Below are 20,540 nucleotides of genomic sequence, written 5' to 3' on the forward strand. Positions count from 1 at the left end.
GCTCTGAAAGTAGCCAGGGGAGGAGTCTTAAGACGCACAAATCAGGACTTTTGTTCATGGTGGACTGCACGGATGATAGCAGGCCTTTCTGTAAACTATGCCTGCACCCCAGCACGCTGCCCCACACCCTGTACCCCAGATTCTGAAGAGATTTCAGTACATCCCTGTGTGAGAAGGCACCAGACTAAGTGCTTTCATGTATTAGGTTGAACCACAGGAGATTGCCATTTTTCCTAGTTTTCTCTCTCCGGCCTTGTGAGGGAGAGACTATTTTCCCTGTTGGCAGATGAGGAGACATGGCCCAGAGGGGTTAAATGGCCTCTGCAGGGCCTCACAGCTCCCCAGGGCAATAGTAAGGGTCTGAGTGTGGCGCTCTCACCCTCCTCCCACCACGGTGCTCTTCAGAAGAGGGACTCCCTAGACCCAGCCTCCAGGAAACAGCCCATTGCCCCCAATCCTAAAATGGCCCTGATCAATCCAACCTTGAGCTAAGTCGGGACTCCATCTGGAAGCATCTGCTTCCCCAGCGAGTCCCATTTTCCTGCCCACGGCCACACACCATCTTCAGGAGAGATGATCTCCTGCCCGTGCTCGTCTGTCACAGATCCAAGGGAACACCTGCCTGTGAATGGAAGGATCTGAACACGAGAGCTTGGCTTGTCCCCTGTGCCAAGGGGGCATAAATGCCCGGAGGGACAGATGAGTCCTACGGGGAGAATTCTGACTCGAAAAATGTTAAAGGCCGAAAGAACGTATTCTACGTAATACAGAAATAGCGCACTCGGTATCTTTATAAATGCTTATCTTTTCAGAGCCACGAGCCTGGATTTTGAAAAGATTGCCAAGTCACCCGCCTCTATAAAATTCCCCAAAGCCATTTTCATTCAGCTTTCTTGCTTGCGTTGGTCGGCCATCTGTTTCTGGGAGAAATGGAAAAGACAGAATGTCAAACAAAGGCCATGAGTCAGAAGCTCTTTCAGAGTGCCCCGGAGCAGACCCTTTAACCTTCTATGGGCCTCCTGCCCGCCTCGGAGAGGAGAAGAGTATTCGTGGTGTTTATTTTTCTAACAAATATTTGTTGTGTATCTATTGTTGAGCCAATCCCAACCCTGTTGGGAAGCTTCTAGAGTTTATCTGGTTATTAGTTAAACAGTGATCTAAAAATGATTTGTGCTTGCGAAATACCATGCACATCCTTTGGCCATTTCCAAGACTGATCTGCAGACACACTTGCACACGCGTACAAAGATTCCACTTTGGCTGTCTATTACAGTGTAGTTTGTAATGGCAAAAAAAAAAAAAAACAAAACCCACAAAAAAACAAAAAACAGAAAACCACATAGAAAAACAAAAAACTGGAGACGATTCAAATGCTAGGAATGCTATTAATCAACTGACATGAATGGAAAAAGTCTCTGACACATTATAAAAAGCAAATTAAAAAAAAATATATATACGATTCATGTAAATTAAAAAAAGACCTTTAGGTGGTCTGTTTACAAATATATGTTTACAAATACATAGAAAAAGGTCTGTCTAGGGGGTTATGTGGTTGGAGTGGCTTTTACTTTTTACTCGGCAGGCATCATATGGTTGGAATATTTTACAACGAGATTATACGCCTTTATTTTTTAAATGTTGTAAAGCCTTGTGGATTAACCAATAAGAAAGGCCAAGCAAAGCAAAGCAAAGACGAAACAGAACAAACTTCATTTAGGCTTTAGACTCTGCTAATTCTTAGACTGATGTTGTTTATCTCTGAGAATGAAGTTGAAGTCAGACGCTTATGTAGCCTCCCAATTTGAGATAACCTTGCAGACTCTGGGGAGGAAAAGGTTATAGGGAGAAAATAACACATTGCAAAGATGTTTACAGAAGTGGCCATTCCACTCTCGCAGACCCCTGGCGCTCCTTCTTTGTAACTCTTCAAAGAGGGGAAAGTGAGAAACAGAGGGGAGGTGCGGGCACATCCCCTGTCTGGAAGGTTCTTGCTGCACCTGGTTCTGCAGAATGGAAGCCTTTGGAAGGCGCTTTTGCGAGGTGCCCAGCTCTGAGTCAGCGCATTGCTGAGCAGACCAGGTCCACTGAGAGGAAATGCCCAGTGACTAAGCCCACCACTGCTTCTGGGGCTTACTGTAATCAAAAGGATGTTGGCTCAGGAGGGAGGGAGTAATGAAAACAGTCTGGAGACCTGGCCTTTCTGCAGAATGTGGGGAAGTTAATGAAGCAACCGTCTGAGCTTTGGCAAACATGGGGGGCAGGAATGCCGCCTCCAGCGGAAAGAGCCCCATTGTCCTGTCGCCTTGACTCTTCCTTGTTTCTCACACAGAGGGGGCCACGGCCAGCGAGTACAAAGCTCTGATGACTGAGCTCAAGATCTTGACCCACATTGGCCACCATCTGAATGTGGTCAACCTGCTGGGAGCCTGTACCAAGCAAGGAGGTAAATAAATGAGGAGGGCCCGCCCCCTCTCTCCATTCACATGCTAAGAGCAGAGTCTGATGTGTAGCTCTTTCTCCTCACCTCCTGAAAAGTAGCCTCTCGGATCCAGAAGAAACAATTTTGTCCATTTATAGAAAAGTGCTCCCATCTTCGAAATGCCTCCCCTGTACAGTTAACTGAAAGGTCCTGAAGAGAAGGATTCCCCTTTAGACCCCTCCCATGGGCTCCAGGTCAAGTGCAGGGCGTTTTTCTCTCAGGATGTGGCCAGAGCTGAGGTAATGGATAGAAGGTTGAACGTTCCTTGAAGCCTCACATAAGGCAAGGAATTACTCCTGGGAAGCTCCCCGGAGGAGGTGATGTTGGGGAGCAACCAGAAGGGCCCTTCCCTTCAGACAGGCTTTCCCTGCTGAGGCAAGTGGCCGGGATAGGGCTGTGGGGGTGACAGAGGACTCCGGCGTGTTCCCAAAGACTTTTCTGTCTTCCCCTATGGCAAGGTTAGTGTGTGGGCATAGACGTGTGATCACTGCTTAAGCCAGAAAGAAAGGTAAAAAAGACGCATCGGTGTCATCTAAGCCCGACCAAAGTAGTAGAGATGAGGGCAGTGGGTACAGAAAGCAGCCAAGAGCTGGGAGCCTCTGGCTAGAGGCCCAGCCATAGCTGCCTGCCCCTCCATTACCCCTGAGAATTGACCAGTGCTAAGCCGTCTGTTTGGACTGCAGGGCCTCTGATGGTGATCGTTGAATATTGCAAATACGGAAATCTGTCCAACTACCTCAAGAGCAAACGAGACTTATTCTTTCTCAACAAGGTAAGGAACTTAGGGTTTGGAAGTTTAGGCTGTAGCAGCATAAGGCACAAGAAACCTCTGTTTTCCCACTAATGACCAAGCTTAAAAACCCAATCTCTGCTTTTTCCTTTTTTAATTTTTCCTTCTATGCTGATATATCCCGCTTTCTGTGGGCAGCACAGAGAATACGTAATCCCAGCATGCACAGCAATAGAGGTTAAAATTTAATGGCTGTCTGCTTAAATACCTATCTAAGCATCTTGATCGTTTTCTTTCTGCACATGTACACACACACACACACACACACACACACACACACACCTCACTTAGTGACTTGTTTCTTCAAAGATAGTAGCGAGTATAATCGTCTCCATTTTTTTAGAGAAATGAAGGACTCAATCAACTGAGTGACTTTTTAGTGAATGAGAGGCCCATGACGGAGCCAGAGAAATCGTTTTCTTCCCTCGCTATGCCCTTACTCCGCCTTGCGCAGACCCTCACCAGCCAGGTCAGCCCTGCACACACACGGAACCAGCCTGACTCACTAACATAAAGCTGTGTAACAAAAGGAACACATGGGGTTAAGTCCTGAAGGCAAACAAAGCTTAAAAGGTTGTGGAATGGAGCAGAAGCTTTGATAAAACTTTGCCAGCGTGAGCTGTCTCACCAGTGTTGTGTCCTTCTCTGGGCTGCAGCAGCTTGGAGAGCCGTGACTCAACGTTACTAAGTGATAATCAGCAGCGCTGGTGATGAGTCTGTGCCATGTGGTGGGTAAACACAGACTCTGGACCCAGGCACCCTGGGTTTAAATCCTGTCTCCACCACTCAAAACCTGGGACCTTGGACAAGTGACTCAGTCTCTCAGTCTCAGTTCCCTCATGAAACGGAGGTAATAGCAGAACCCAACTCATGGCAGTATTGGCAGAATCACATTTTGTATTGAATTAAGCATCCCATAAATACTGTCACTGTCGTCACTGGCCCACCGAGACAGATGAGAGTCCCACTGAATGCCACGGATCTGTGCCGCCTGTGTGGTGGGTAAAGTGCCACACATCCAAGAATTACATGGACAAGAGTATTCATGGGACACAGGGGCGCCTGGGGGGCTCAGTCGGTGAAGCGTCCGACTTCGGCTCAGGTCACGATCTCATGGTTCGTGGGTTCGAGCCCCACGTCGGGCTCTGTGCTGACAGCTCAGAGCCTGGATCCCGTTTCGGATTCTGTGTCTCCCTCTCTCTCTGCCCCTCCCCCACTCATGCTCTGTCTCTCTCTGTCTCAAAAATAACCTATAAAAAAAAAAGCATATTCATGGGACACACAAATAAGAACTACCAGACAACTGGCCAATTCTCTCATCCCTCCAACTTTGACCCAACCAAAGACACAGGTGATTTACTTGGAAACATATCTACAAGAATGTGTTGTTCCCAGTTTTAACTCTAGTAATTAGAATGCACTCTAGTAATTAGAATCTTGAAGCTGAAGGGATACCTGACTGGCTCAGTATGTAGAGCATGTGACTTTTGATCTCAGGATCCTGAGTTCAAACCCCGTGTTGGGTATAGAGATTACTTAAACAGAGAATCCTGAAGCTGAAAAGGATGTGTGTGATCAGCCCCTTCCACTCTCTCACATTACAGACGTGCCCAGGAGAGTCAAACGATTGGCTTAAGATTCACTTAACTTTCAGTGACTAGTGGCTCACCCCACAGGAGAAAAATCCCAGCTCTCTTAACTCCCTGTGCAAAGCTTTTCTGTGCACTACCAGCATCTACAGGTGGGGGGGGGGGGGAAGAGCTGGGAAAGGAGGGGGGGAGAGGGGGACAGGAGCGGGGAGACCATTAGCCAAAGGGGAAAGTGATGGCCTGGGCTGAGAGCAGTGCAAAGTCCCTCCAGTCCTGAAGTCCTGGACTGGCTACAAGAAGAACGAAGGCAGCATCGTACCCCAGGGACCCGGGCAGGATGGAACGTTTGGGTTTTTGCGTCCTTTGTTTGGAAGGCTCTGCTTCCTCCTCCGGCTATATTTAATGATTTGCCTCCCTGTTGATGGAGCTTAGTGTTTTCGCGGAAAACACATGGCTGTATTTCATATTTGGGAGGTAAAGGAACATAAAGAGAAAGTGAAGGGAAACCTGAAAGGCTAAATAGAAATGGGATCTTTCATTTTTCCAAATAAATGCACCAGGATCTTTAAATACTCTTTGTAAATAAATTCCACCCTATTCCGCCAGGGTCCTGAGACATCGGTACAGCGACCTTTATTTCACAGAGGTGGTCACCAAAACGCAAAGCTGCATATGGCGTGGATTGGGGGTCAAGGAGGGGATAAGGGCGCTCGAGTTTATGGTCTCTGCAGACGTGCCCAGGCTGTGGCCACTGGCTGGGAGGGCGAGGGAGAAGGCTGACCGGAGACCGTTGTCAGGGACTGAGCCACCTGCTGAACACTTTTCTCCCTGCACTTGCCAGTGCTTTTCTCTGCTGCCTGTGTCCTCAGAAGGGGCCTTGTAAACGATAAAATGTCAGCCCCCAGCTGAGTCAACTCTAACCACCTCCGGGAGACACGCTAACAAGGAATTAGACTCTATCTGTTGTCAGGTAGGTCACCTGGGGTGGCAGTGGGTGCCTGCCACTGAGGCTCGCCTGCCGTGCGCCCTGGCCAGGAGACAGGAGCCTGGTACCTTCCACACTGAGTCTGTCGGGCTGTCCCTCCTGTGACTCTCCCTCCTCTGTCCTCTGCTTACTCCCACTGCGCCCTCTAGTGGAAAGAGCTCTCCTACTTTGTGACATTTCCGGAAAGAGCCACCGGCGGAGGCCTGGCCGCTAGGCCCAGCACTGCCGCCCCGTGCAGGTGCTTGCAGGGCCACCACTGAGCCCCAGTCCCTCTCCGCCCCGTCCCCGCACTGCCAGCCAGCGTCGCTGAGCCTCGGCACACGCTCCACTAAGCCACCGGCGCCGCGTCCCCAGGAGAGCTAAGCTTGCAGCGTCACACTTAGGTGAATTCCCAAAGACGCTGGGAGTAATTTCCGGTTCCTAACGAACACCCAAAACATCACCTCCTTTCCTAGGAGTCCAAACACAATAAGATGATGGAGCTTTCCCAGTGAGGGAAATGAGGCCCCAAAAAACTAGGTAATTTGCCCAATATCGCATAGTTAATAGAAGAGCCAGATTACAGACGAGGGCGTGGATGGAGGTCCAGTCCAAGATGAAAGGCCTTTTCTGCCCTTAAGGGGATCAAACTGCATCTTTGTTTTGAACGGAGGGGAGAAAGAGAGATGTTCGTGTTCCGTCCTTCCCCGAAGACACGAGAGAAATTGAGAACGATAGCGTTCTCCCGTTACTCACAAGACTTATGTCAAGTGGAGCCCTATGTCCACTAGGGATTCACTTCTATTATTCGGATCGCCTTTCACAAGATATGGCATGTGGTGTGGAAAAAGTGGTTAAGGGCACGGACGGGAGTTGGCCAAACCTGGGTTTTAAGCTTTGCCATTCCCTGCTTGTGTGTGGCTTTTATTCCTTAACCCCTATTTCTCGTGTCTACGCAAGAACGACTTCATAAAATGGTCAGAAAGATTAAATAAGAACATACGTGTAAGATTCTTAATATACTGGCTCACACAGCACTCAGTGAATACCAGCGGCCATTAACATTTCCTCACGCTCCCTAAGATGCTGCCCATTCGAAACCAGAACAGACTCTAGAAACCCAAGAAGAGCCAGGCTCCTGAGCACCACGGGGCCCCAGCTACCCATTTTCTATCCGTTTTGTGCAATGACGTTCTCCCAACTCAAGCGACTGCCAGCTCGGGGGATTCCTTTCCTCATTGCTGTTCTGGAACTCTCTTTTTCTCTGTGTCCTTCTTGGTCTGTTCAAAGGATGCAGCCTTACACATGGAGCCTAAGAAAGAAAAAATGGAGCCAGACCCGGAGCAAGACAAGAAGCAAAGACTAGATAGTGTGGCCAGCAGCGAGAGCTTCGCAAGCTCCGGGTTTCAGGAAGATAAAAGTCTGAGCGATGTTGAGGAAGAGGAGGGTAGGTATTAATTCCTTCCTGTCCTCCAGTCGGAGATATTTTTACCACATAGTGTGCATCTCTGAAATTTTTTTCTTATTTATCACCCTAATAAACATCCGTGGGAGACTTGAAGGGTAATGTCCTGAGGAGATAAGATTTGAATTAAGATTATTTACAGAGTTACTAATTTTGACAGGGAACTCGACCATTGTCTCCCTCAGGGCCTTTTGTCTTGACGGATCATCCTCCCCCTGCCCCCAATCCTTGGGTAAAATGGGCTGAAGGCCTGGAAAAATCTTGGATATTCATCTTGAAACTCAAATGCTCTTGACACTGTACTCTGATCTACTTGTTGGTTTGTTTTATGTTTTGCTAACATTGTTCCAATAAACAGGGATTTGGTGGGCTAACAAGAACCATTACAAACAGTTACGGTCTTAATGCTTTCCAGATTCCGACGATTTGTACAAGCAGCCCATCACTATGGAGGATCTGATTTCGTACAGTTTTCAAGTGGCCAGAGGCATGGAGTTTTTGTCTTCCAGAAAGGTCAGCCTTGCCTTTTACTATCTTCTTCTTTGCCAGGCCCAAAATGTAGGTGTTCACACCAACACACACACTCAACGTTTGCTCTAAATCCGCTCTTCCTCGTATTCGCTTCTACTTATGTAAATTTGTTGTTGTCATGTGTTGTCACCAACAAATGCCTTAATTTGTCCTGAGAAGACTGGGGACTCTTGGATGCCGATGATAGAAACTTAACTCTGGGGGAAGACGAATCTGGCAACCCTTCTCCACACGGCCCTCTGGCACATTCGCAGACCTGGCCGGTATCTCAGTATACGCAGCTTTGTGGGAGCGCTTCTGCTAACACATCCACGTGGACGTCTCCACAGAAACTGCAGCCGGGTCACGGTCTGACCTTGGCTTCTCAGGAGGAAAGGCTGGGGAAGGGAGAGCGGAGGCTGGGGGTAGTTTTGTTCACTGGTAGAAATCGATGGCCGGCTTGGTTTATGAGGACACCATTCTGCCGGACAAAGGCAGGGGCAGACTCTGGGCGTTTCTGGATTTGGGGGGCCGTGTTTCTAAAGCAACGCCTTCACGTTTACGGTAACCCCGTATGCGTTGGGAGTCGCTTCCTTCATGTAAAGGAAGCACGTGAAATGGGGCCTCCAATGAAGAGGAAAGGAAATTAGCCAGTGAGACTAAGGACATGCATTGATTATACACCTGTTTTCTTCTAGTGCATTCATCGGGACCTGGCAGCAAGAAATATTCTTTTATCTGAGAACAACGTGGTGAAGATTTGCGATTTTGGCCTTGCCCGGGATATTTACAAGAACCCCGATTATGTGAGAAAAGGAGATGTAAGTCAGTTTGATGTTTCTTTGACTCACTTATACCCTGTCATCTTTAAACCGCAGACCAAAGCCCTCGGTAAATATTTACGTGCTCCCCGAAAACCCTCATGTGCTCTCTGTGAAGACGGCGGCCCAGAGAGCCTTGCGTGGGGCTCAGCAGTGCTCCCTTCTCCTGGTCCCGTTCTTTCCCAATTGCCGGCTTGGAACCCGTCCTTTTGGGCAGGACTGCCCGAGACGGCTGGCCGTGTCGGTGGGGCCCTGGGAAGACCATAGCGGCCCCCACCCCCCCGACTCCTGTGGGAGTTCCCTGTACCACTGGAAAGAACACCCTGGACTGTTTCCCTCAAATAAACCCGGGTGATTGATTCTGCAGGTGTATATACCCCAGGAAAGGGGGGGGGGCTATCGGTTTTATCTCGCTGGGGAGGAAATGGTTCACCTCTCGTGTCAGCCTCCCTGCCTTGCATCTCCCTGCGGGCTCACCCTGGCTGCTCTTCCCTGCTTGTTTTTGAACACAGTGTTATTTTTCTCTCTTGCGGGTGACCTCTGGTGTCCTCGCTTCTCCGGCCTGAGGGCTGAAGCCTGTGTGGAAGCTCTGACATTGCTCTAGCAGTGGTGCTGAATTTGACCCGGCACACACATCACCTGGAAGGGCTTAATGAATGAAAGTTTACTGGGCTCCGGCCCCTCAGAGATTCTGATCCGAGGAGGCTCAGGTGGGGCGTGAGAATGCGCCTTTCTAACAAGTTTCTAGGTGCTGCAGACACGGCTGGCCCCGGGGCTATAGTTTGAGAACCGCTGGTCCAAAGTCTGTTTTCGTAAAAGAAGAATTTAGGAGCCCTGAAAAGCCTGTCATTTTCTGGCATCTCTGTCTCTTTCAGCCTCTCCCGCTTCTGTTTGGCCGTCTCTCCATTGCCCCTTACTTCCATCCACGGGGGCAAGGTCTCAGGGAGCCTGGGGGGCTCAGTCGGTTGGGCGTCCGACTTCGGCTCAGGTCATGATCTCACGGTTCATGGGTTCGAGCCCCGCGTCGGGCTCTGTGCTGAGAGCAAAGAGCCTGGAGCCTGTTTCAGATTCTGTGTCTCCCTCTCTCTCTGCCCCTCCCCAGCTCGTGCTCTGTCTCTCTCTGTCTCAAAAATAAAAATAAACTATAAAAAAAAAAGATCCTCCTTCTTAAAAAACAATCCTGGAAATCCTCAGTTTTCATGTTGTGTCCTAATTCAGATCATGCTTTTCCAGATGCCTGTGGAGCACACATGCCTTTTGTGGGGAGGAGGGTTTCCCACAGAGTCCGGGAGTGGGGTCAGGCTGTACACATGGCGGGGGGGGGGTTCCCCTGCCACTCACCGCCCTGTTAGGGGACACTGCGCGGCCTGAGTGCTTCCTCCGTTTTAGGAAACCGTGGCTGCTCTAGGAAATGATTTGTGGGCCAGCTGTTATCTGGGAGGTGACCCCATGGGCGCTTGGGGTGAACACGCTTTGTTTTCACGTCCACCTGCTCAGGGCCCCCTGCCCTTTTCTAGACTCGACTTCCTCTGAAGTGGATGGCCCCCGAATCCATCTTCGACAAAATGTACAGCACCAAGAGCGACGTCTGGTCTTTCGGTGTGCTGCTGTGGGAAATCTTCTCCTTAGGTACATGGCGGGGGGCGAGGGGCGGGGGGCGGGTGGGGAGGGGATCGAACAGCCCGGAACCAAATTTCTGCGTCCTCTGCCGAGGGCCCTCCAGATAAACCCACCCTGAGAACAGCATCTAGGAGGCACGTGGGTCCCTGTGAAATCTCACATGAGCAAGGGCGCACACACATGTGCCCCAGATTGTAAGGATGCTTCGTGTGCACATGCCCAGGGGACGGGCCAGCATCTCATCCGAAGTCAGGCCCAGCCAGCCTGACTACTTTCTCAATCCTGTGCTCCTCCGAATCCCGCAACGTCTCTGGTTCCCGACGCCCTGATCCTTCCCTCTCTGCGTCAGCCAGCCCTCAGCATTTCTTCGGAAAGGCCCCCGCAGCACAGCGCGGCCAGTGCTAGAGACGGGCCTTCCCCATATCAGCACAGCTAGCCCTCCGCCCTGGTTTGGGCGGCATGAACAACGGGCACACCGACTACGTTTATTCTGCTTCCACTGGCATCCTCTGTGGGTGGCTGGAAACCCCGTTCAAGGCTCCAGATGTGCACACAGATGTGCACAGAGCCCCCGTCTGCTTGCGGACGGACACACGCTGATGGGCTGGGGCCTCCCAAGCGCGGGGTCTAGCCAACAGTCTTTCAGACTTTGCCAAACGCTTGCCCTTCGGAGCAACTAGAAGTCACCCGGTAACATCCCTGGTTTCCTGTAATGTGTGAAAATCATTCCCCGGCTTTCGATGACAGGCACCTGTTGCTTCCAGTCCTTGAAAGCAGCTTGGCGGCCACAAGGGCCCCGTGGTGACAGCACGTGTCCCAGCTGCTTCCTAAGTCAGCCCTAGAAAGTGCAGGCAAACAAACGCTGAGCTAGACTAGGTTCGAGGTCTGGGACAGAGCCGGTCGGGAGGTCTTGTTCACGCCTAGCCCCAGCCCGGCGTCCCCCTAGAAGGAGAGGTCGCGTGGGTCATCTAGATGGTAAAACCCAGAAGGCAACGTCTAGGCCCTTCCAGCAGGCCCCCCCCGTCGGCGGCGGTCCCACCCCATTCAGCCTCACCCTCAAGGCCCCCTGGCCCCCAGGTCCCGCAGCAGCTAGTGCTTCGGGTCTTTGAAGGGTTAAGAGAAAGTAGTGAAGGACGTGATTCTCCCTGACGTGGGAATGACCTGTGAGTATCCTATTCTAGATCCCTCGGCCTTTTAGAAAGAATCTCATTTAGAATGAGTCTCTAATGATGGGATTTCTGTAGAGTTCCCTGTGGGGTGAGGGGAGCCCCCACCCTGCAGACTGGGACTGACCCCCCCCAAGCCTGTGGCACCGGAAGAATTTGCTGGGCTTCTCTGTGGGTACGGGATGTGGGGAGCCATTCCAGTCCCTGGGGACTGAACCATCGCTTGAAAGGGAGGAGATGAACCCCGAGGTGCCCCCCCCACCGTGGTGTTTTGCACCCAGAAGCCGCGACGTGCCCTGTGCTTCCTCACGCCGCCTCTTACAGGTGGGGCCCCGTACCCGGGAGTGCAGATGGACGAGAACTTCTGCAGCCGTCTGAAGGAAGGGATGAGGATGAGAGCCCCCGAATACGCGACTCCGGAAATGTGAGCCCCCGGCCTCCCCGCTTCCCCATCTGCGCACCGGGGCGCACTCTCCATGATCCATCCCTCCCCGTTGCCTCTGTTGCCCACTGACATGACTCTTCAAGGCCTTTAGCTGCAACTGAAGTTAGAAACGGAGCCTCTAGGTATGAATCCGGCCCACTGAACAGAGCACCCAGGAACCCGACGCAAGGCCCTGCGCCCGTTCCCAGAGGGGGAGCCCAGTGAGCTAAGCGGCCACAGGGGTGAAGGGCTAAAGGTCGCCGTGGAGCGATCCGTCCTCCATCACGCTGGAGACCGCTGAGGGGGGTTTCACTTGGGATTCGGGGGAAGAGGTGTAGGGAGGAAGCGGAGGGCTCTACCGAGTGCGGGTGAAGTCCCGCTCCACAGAGGGCTCCGTGGACGTGAAGCCTTCTCTGGGCTCGGTTTAGGGGTGTGCAGCTCCTTGAGAGGCTTCCTGCTTATGATGCACGGACTCTGGGCTCCGTGTGAGGGCCTTCATGGTGCAGCGCTTGCTGGCCTCCCTTGGACGCTCTTTTCCTGAAGCTGGTGGGTGGATGTTTTGCACGTTAAGGCCTACGCAGGAATGTGATGACACTTGCACTTTTACGGGGCTGCTGACAAGGACCTGGGCCCCCCCAGGCGCCACCACCTTTCCTGCACTGGCAGGCGGCCCTCCCCGTCCCACCCACACAATGGGGTCTCGTCAGAAGCCCCGGGATGGCCTTTGGGGAGGAGTCGGAGGGAACGAAGGAAGTGTGGGCTTGGCCGAAGTGCAAGGTTGCTGTCTCTTTCCGTCACCTTCTGGAGACAAGGCTGGGTCAGACCCAGGCCGAGGACAGGAGACGCAGGCCCATCGAGGCAGCGTCGGGGAGTGGCACGAGTACAGAAGGGAGCTGGGGGGGGCCCGTTCTGGTCAGCCCCGCAAGGTGTCTTATCAGCGAAGGGCAGAGAGCTTGAGGCAGGGCTCCTTTCCGAGAGCCGGGAACAGAGCTATCTCGGCCCGCGGGATGCCATCTGGGCTGTGGGGTGTTGAAGGCGTTGAAGAGTTTTTAATTGCTCGCTTCCTCTTGCTTGGTGGAGAGGGGCAACCGCCAGGAGATCTGGTGTGAAATGAGATGACTTTGCACTTTACGGGCTTCTAAGCTAAGTGTCCCCCCCGCCCCCCACACACAGTTCCATCTAAAGTTCCCAGAAACCTTGAGGGGCAGACAGGCAGATGTTATCATCTGAATTTGATGAGTAATGAAACTAATCCTCCCAGAAGTGATTTGTCCTCTGTCAACTCTGTAGCAGAGGAGACACTTAGAAGCCAGTCTTTTGAACTGATTTCCTTAGATCACAGGACTGTTAAATTAGAAAGATATCCGATATTCCTTAGGAAAAAAGGTTTCTCTTAATGTCCACTCATGCCTTGAATATTTCTGCTTTTCATATAATCGGATAATCACAAGACTCTCCATTGGTAACAACCGTAATTGCAGTCAGTATTAGGTAACGTTTAATATTTATTAACTAAGTAGTTGTTTAGTGCTCAGGTGCCAGGCACTGTTTTAAGTGTCCGGAGGCTCATAACAACCCCAAACAGGTACAAGTGTTATCTCCAATTAAGAGATAAGAAAACTGAGGCACAGAACATCGGAGTGATGGTGCCACGCTGCTAATGAGTTAGGCTGAGTTGAGAGCCCACACCGCTAGGTCTGCTCTAATACTTACCCAGATTCCGGTCCAGAATGACTCTAGAGGTACGGCGTCCTTTCAGCTGTGGACTGAAAACCCCCTTGGACTTGATCAAAGGTTCATGTCTTCACGTTAATCACTCTCAGATGACACTTGTGTCCCAAGCAGCCTGTAGAGAAAAGGATGGCTCCTCAGTGCCGGAGGGAGGTGGGGTGGGCATTAGAAATTCTGAAGAGCAGCAGCTTTGCGAAACGTTTGTTCAGCAGGCTAGAATCCCGGCCTTCCGCCGCTCTCCAGCATTTGAGAGCTGATGGAGAATTTCCTTCTTGTTTGCTCCAACAGTTGAAGTCCCCTGGGTGCCGGGCAGGAGACAGAGTGCAGCGCTCAGAACAGGCTTCTGTGACCTGAACTTGGCCCAAAGTGGCGTGCGCTTGGGGGCTTGGGTGATTGCTTGAGAGGAAGCCCTGCCCCCAGCTTGTTTCAAGAAGGGCTCTTGGGTTGAGTGCAACTGGTGTGTCTTACTGTATTCAACCTGTTTACTTAGTGATGTGAACCATCCGACGCAGAGTGGCTGGTTCCTCGCCCAGGGCCTGTTTAATCAGGCCTGTCTTTCAATAAGGAAATAAGCAATGAAGTGTTTCGATTTTTTTTCTAATTTTCCTTTGGTGTTTGCTGAGATGATTTGCGTTGGATTTTAGGCAAGAGGGGCGGAAAGCAGAAATCAGAAACCAAGAATCACAATAAAGCAGCAAGTTATTTGTAGACGGTCCCTTTTGCTGGTTTCAGCAGAGAGAACCAAGCGAGAGTGCTGCTCGCAGCAGCTGCTCGCTCAGGGGTGAAAGGATGCTGGCTGAGATGAGCCGGTGGGCCCCCACCCCCACCCCTGCGTGACTGCACACTCCCTCCTCTCAGGAACCGCCCCCCCTCTCCTCCAACCTTCAAGCCTTTCTTGCTTTGACTACCTTTTATAGATGATCTGTGCATGTATTTGACATCCTTCCAACAGCCTCCAAGATTGTTTATTGCTAGAATTGCTTTGGAGGATTAGGCTTCAGTGTGGGAAGGTGGAGGCAGGCCAGGGTTCGTCGCAGCCAATGCATGTAAATGTTTGTGTGCCTATCTCAGTCAATTAGTAGACTGTGTAGACGTAAAGGGAGAGCCAGAGAAAACTGTGCAGACTTTCTTAGGCTACTTCAGACCTTTGGCCACTAGCAGGCTGCCCCAGGTTGTCTGAAAGGAGCAGGTGCCTTGCGTCCTCACTCTGAGGCTGCCGGTCAGGGATAGTTAGGGACCCTGTGTCTCCGGAGAGAAGGGACAATGGCCCAGAGTTAGAGATCTTGTGTTCCCCTCCTCACTCCCAGCCTCCCATGGGCCTGCAGATTGAGCTTCAGTAGAGTGGTCCCTGACATTGGCCTTCACAGCCCTTGGGACCAGTTGACCTCCCCACCCCCCCGCCCCCCGCCAACCCCCCTGGGACTTAGGTGGAATAGGTACAGTGGATGAAGCACATGGGTGGGAGAGAGCCAGAATCATCTTCTGAGAACAGTCTTGACCCGTTGGTTTGGACAAAGGCAGGAGAATTTGCGATTCAGGCAAGTGATCTTTGTGAGCTCCAGTCCCTTAATCAAAGACCTAGGACATCTGCTCACTGGGTATGGAGAAAGCAGAACCTCAGCTCCACTATCCAACTATTAGGAGAGCTTGCTTCTAAAGACCAGGATCCATGGAGGGTGTTTGAGGACCCCTTGGTGCCACTACTCCCCTGGGTACCTAAGAGCCACACACCCCCAGGCCACAGTATCTTGCCTCTCAGAATGGTTTTCACGGACTGGCATTCTTGCTGGTAAGGCTTCAGCAAACATTGAAGGACATGTACGAGACAGTCCCACGGAGTCATTATTTCCTAGATGGGAACCACGCTGTTGAGATGGGTCTAGGGCAGCTTCCTTTCGGATTTCAGTCCTAGGAAGAGCCATACTTCTTCCAAGTAACTGGTTTGCTTTTAACTTTTGGCCTATGTGCATCACGTAATTGATTATTCCTTCTTTTTACCAGCTGCCTGAGGGCTTGGAGCACTGCCTCTATCCAACTAACTACTCAGAGTCAGGATTTAAATTTGGCGTATTAGCTCTGCCTGTAGTTTTGCCTTTTTGTTATTTTCCCTTCCTCCCAATAGCCTTCTTTTTTCTTAACCTTCCTGTATTCCTACTGTCTGTGTTCACCACCTCATATATACTCTGAAACAAAATAGGGATATCCTTAAGAGACTGGGGGAGGCTGGTGCAGACTGGAAGCGCATGTCTAAGAAGCGGCAGTGTGGGGTTTCTAGGCTTTTCCCAGGAAGCCCCAGGTCCCAGCACTACGGTAATGTCTGCAATACGGCTTCAGAATTCATGGAAGGAAGACTGCTGTCTCCTCCCAGAGACACGTGTGACTTCCTTGTCGACACTGGAGCGCTTATATGCCAGGCCCTGTATTAGGGGAGGGGGCTGAGACGTGGTCCCTGCCCACATAGCTCCAACAGCCGGGGTCTAATCCAGTTCTAAATTCTGAGCGCATTCCAATTTTGATCCAACTTGGTCAGAGCCCTCTAGTCCAGATGATCTTCTGAGAGAAGAGATACTGACCGTGAACTTCTCAAGGAGAGCAAAGAACCCAAAGATAGTAAACGTGTAAGCCAGTGTGTGTAGAGCGCCCCGACGTGTGATTTACAGGGGCGAGGCGGGGCAGAGACCTGTACCCTCTCAGACATGACCACGAGAAGAGCCCCGTACTTTTACATCTCAAAGGTCAGCGGAGACCAATCGTAGAGGAACCCTTTAACATTTAAACCCCAGGACACGATTTGGTTTCTGTCATGTGAAGACAAACGTTTTCATATTCAGAAGCTCAGCCTGTACGCAGGGCCTTGAGAGGCGTGGGAAGCCAGTGTGTAATGACTGCTTTGAAAAGCGGGCATTGCCAGGGGAGAGGGGATCATCCACATGGAAGAGACCTGCCCAAGGAACCATTTGTACTTGACACAGACTGTCACCTTTTGGAAGTGGCCTGAGTCCGTATGCAGTGCCTTCTCAACCAGTCTCCAGTGCTGAGCTCCGTAGGGGAACTGTGAGGCCCTAGACCTACTACATCCTTATTAAGAAGCCCAAGCCAGCAGCGCCTGGGGGCCTCAAAGCACCCCTGACTTTGATTGAGGTCATGATCTCACCCTTCTGGAGTTCAAACCCTGCATCGGGCTCTGTGCTGACAGCTCAGAGCCTGGAGACTGCTTCGGGTTCTGTGTCTCCCCCTTCTCTCTCTGTGCCTTCCTCACCCACACTCTGTCTCTGAGAATAACTAAACATTAAAAGAATTTTTTTAAAAGAAACTCAAGCCAACCTCTTTTTATACAAAATATATACAGTATATATAATACGTATTATATAATACATTATATAATGTATTATAATACGTATTATATATAATATACAATACATATTATATATACTGTATATGAATAAATATAATAAATGCTGCAAACAATTCACCCATGTATATTTGTGTCCATGTTAACTTTTACCTTTAAGGACATTGCCTTGCCTTTGAACGTGAGGGGAGGAGCCCCATGCTGCGTACTTAACTGCGAGCGAACACGGGTGCTCTTTCCAATGCCTCTGCTTTACTGAGGAAGCCTTCTGTCTTCCCCTCTGCAGAGACCACGAGCATTCCGAAGAACTTGGGTGGTGATGGGCTCCGGAGGGCTGGGTTTGTCAGTCCGCCTTTCTAGAATGTTTTCTACCCCCAGCAGGCCCCGGCCCAAACAGCCTGGATGGGGGCAGGGCTGCCGCAGGCCCAAGTCCAAACATGAAGGCCAATATCCTGTACCACAGGCAGCAGGGTCTCTATCTGTAGGATGATGCCCATCACTTCGCTGCGCGTAGGGCAGGCTCCGGTCCCCGGTGCTCTCCAGTGATTTCTGCTGTGCTTGTGCCCAACAGCTACCAGATCATGCTGGCCTGCTGGCACAAAGACCCGAAAGAGAGGCCGAGATTTGCGGAACTCGTGGAAAAACTGGGCGACTTGCTCCAAGCAAATGTACAACAGGTAAAGCTAAGTTAATCTAGAATACCAGAAGACCAGATGCCTTTGAATGTAAGTCGAAGGGGAAGGTATTTTATTTGTTGTTTTAATAGCTGAGCTGTTTAAAGAGCTGAGCTCAGTAGTTAAAAAAACGTGTGCGCACATGTGTGCGTGCAGAATTCTCTTCCCAAAACACAGCAAAGATTGTGGAAATGACATAGTTGAAGCTGATCTGTTTCACATAGGGTGAAGTAGAAATTTGTACAATGAGAGCTCTTTCTTTGGTATTTTAGGATGGTAAAGACTATATCCCACTGAATGCCATACTGACAGGAAATAGTGGGTTTACGTACTCTTCTCCCGCCTTCTCCGATGACTTCTTCACGGAAGATCTTACAGCTCCAAAGTTTAATTCAGGAAGTTCTGATAATGTCAGGTAAGATTTCTGTCTTTCCTCAGCTTTATAAAATTTTCACACATAAAAAAAGCCCACCTCCCAAATTCAAAGGCAGTTAACATTTTGCCCTATTTTGTCTCTATGCACACACTCTACGTGTATGTGGTTCTTTCTGCTGAGCCATTTGAAAGAGAGCTTCAGGCATTATAACATTCTACTGCTACATCTTGTAAGATCTTTCTCCTGTGTTACCACATTAGAATGATCACACACTCACACACACACACACACACACACACACACACACACACCAATTGGTAGTTTTGTTTTTCAGTGTTTGTTTATTTTTGAGAGAGGGAGGGAGGGAGACACAGAATGTGAAGCAGGCTCCAGGCTCTGAGTTGTCAGCACAGAACCAACACGGGGCTCAAACCCATGAACTGGGAGATCATGACCTGAGCCAAAATCAGACGCTTAACCAACTGAGCCACCCAGGTGCTCCTTGATAGTTTCTTAATATTACTAAGCACTCGAGTTTCCAGAAGTTCCCCAAATGTCTTTTATACCTTAAGAAGAAACAAAAAACACATCAGGATCCAATCAAGAACAACACATTGCATTTTCTTTACTCTGATTTTAGAATAATCTTACATCTTTTTTTTCTAAAGACTTTTTTCTCATGAGACCTTTGATAAAACCATTTGTTTTTCTTAATGGACACGCTAACGCATCATTCTTTACCGCAGAGGAAACTGGAGAAGGTCACAAGGGAAAAAATATTGATTGAGTGCCTCCCCTGGGGCCCGGGTGGGGGCCAGCTCTTCAGTACTAACAGTCACACCATATCATACGTGTTCAGTACGAATAACTGTACAGGTAGCAACACATGTCCGTATTTGCATCACACATCACTGCCCACAGTGACCTATGAACCAAGCGCCACTCCTGATGGTTACGTGTGTAATCATACCCATTTGGTCCTGGAGCTGCGTGTGGTCTGGTGCTGTGCTAGGCTCTTTGTATACACCAGTTCCTTTAATGCTCAAAACAATACTACAAAGTGGATATTATTATTACTGCTACACAAATGGGACCATTAAGGCTCCACGAAAGATAGCCTGCCAAGACTGTGTGCCTAGAAAGTGGCAGAAAAGAGTTTGTGACCCAGGTATTGTGATCCTGCCTCCCTGTTCCCATGCAGTTAGGACTATTTTTAGGATATTCAGATGATCCTGTGGGCCTTCTAGCGTCTTTATCTGTGGTAGACACAACTCTAGGGCTTTGACCTCCGTTCAGCCAAACTTGACAGGTGACCAGGAGAGGCACAGCTAAGCGCTGGGTGCTGTCTGAAAAGACTGGCAGCCATCTATGACAGGCCCAGAAGCCCAGGGACCTGCCCCGCTTTGCGGCAATGGGTTCTATGTCAGTGGCACTGCTCACACTTCATGACCAGCCCAACAGGCTGAAACCGATGAACTACCCATTTGTTTTTAAAGATAAGAAAACTAGCTGAGATTGAACACATTCATGGTAGCTGATTGTGTCAGTGATGGGGGTGGGGGGAGGTGTCAAGCTTGTTTGAGCCCCTTCAGGACGTTGCTTAGCCTTAGACCAATAGAGCGCTTATCTAAGAAACTGGGCCTTGGCGATGGTGATAGGGTTTCAGACGGAGAAAGTCCGTCGATGGGCGAACTTGCCTGAGAAGAGCCATGTAGTGATCTACCTCTGCCAGCCTTCCTAGTGGGTCATCAACCAAAGGTCAGGAGGGGGTGACAGGGAGAACACAGTTACAGCCCCCACCCCCCATTCTGTAATCCCGGAACAGAGTATAGAAGACTAGCCATTAAGTCAGCTGTGTGACCTTGAGAGGTCATTTCACTGGTGTCCTTGCCTCCTTTGAGAAGCAGGCAGCTATACGTTATCAAGCCACACTCTGTCCCTGGGCATCATTTCTCTCCTCTGTAATAAGAGTGTGGTTAGACCATGAGAGGCCTCCGGTTTCTTCTGGGCCTAACATTTCCCCAGTTCCACAAAGGACTGGAGGCCTAATCGCTGCTGAGTCCCCCCAGGTCCCTGTGCGATTTGCTCAACACTATGCAGTGTGGATGGACAGCCATGGGGGGAAGTGGCCCCCACTGTCAGGACTCTAGGGGAACGCAGCAGGAGAATTCTAGTACTCTGGTTCATCTGAGCTGGGAGACAGTGCCCACAGTCTGCCGACTAATAAACACTAGATGCGCTTTCCTGTCTTGATTATCTTTCTGCTTCTTCATCAGATATGTAAATGCTTTCAATTTCATGAGCTTGGAGAGAATCAAAACCTTTGACGAACTTTCACCAAACACCACCTCCATCTTCGATGTAAGTAATGGCGATCAACCTACGTGATGCGCTCTTGTGTTTGCCAGACTCTATGCAAACACAACGTCCAGTAACCTTGTGGCAGTAATGAGTAGGGGCTGAAATAACAGTGAAAGCAGGTAGTTCTGCAGTTTGACAGTGACCCCGAAGTTACTCCAGGGCCCGAGTCCTCACCTAGTCATAATTTAGTCCCTTAGGAAAGGTCATTGCGGGTTTCT

The 20,540-nt window shown here is 50.3% G+C and overlaps 1 protein-coding gene across 4 annotated transcripts in view; it reads left to right on the forward strand.

Annotated features, from left to right (window-relative positions):
* FLT1 (fms related receptor tyrosine kinase 1) overlaps positions 1 to 20,540 on the forward strand; it is a 182,002-nt gene that overhangs the window by 152,869 nt on the left and 8,593 nt on the right. For 3 of the 4 annotated variants that reach the window (XM_039254971.1, XM_039254951.1, XM_039254960.1), the window contains exons 21-31: positions 2,330 to 2,443; positions 3,163 to 3,251; positions 3,613 to 3,738; positions 7,113 to 7,269; positions 7,703 to 7,800; positions 8,496 to 8,618; positions 10,136 to 10,247; positions 11,729 to 11,828; positions 17,483 to 17,588; positions 17,858 to 18,000; positions 20,238 to 20,322. In XM_039254971.1, coding sequence (XP_039110902.1) covers positions 2,330 to 2,443; positions 3,163 to 3,251; positions 3,613 to 3,738; positions 7,113 to 7,269; positions 7,703 to 7,800; positions 8,496 to 8,618; positions 10,136 to 10,247; positions 11,729 to 11,828; positions 17,483 to 17,588; positions 17,858 to 18,000; positions 20,238 to 20,322 — 1,253 coding nt within the window. The remainder of the gene's footprint in view (positions 1 to 2,329; positions 2,444 to 3,162; positions 3,252 to 3,612; positions 3,739 to 7,112; positions 7,270 to 7,702; positions 7,801 to 8,495; positions 8,619 to 10,135; positions 10,248 to 11,728; positions 11,829 to 17,482; positions 17,589 to 17,857; positions 18,001 to 20,237; positions 20,323 to 20,540) is intronic. The other variant, XM_039254965.1, reaches the window with a different exon arrangement.

This window comes from Hyaena hyaena, unplaced genomic scaffold (assembly GCF_003009895.1).
Source record: "Hyaena hyaena isolate Hyena2069 unplaced genomic scaffold, ASM300989v1 scaffold_11, whole genome shotgun sequence".
Lineage (NCBI taxonomy): Eukaryota > Metazoa > Chordata > Mammalia > Carnivora > Hyaenidae > Hyaena > Hyaena hyaena.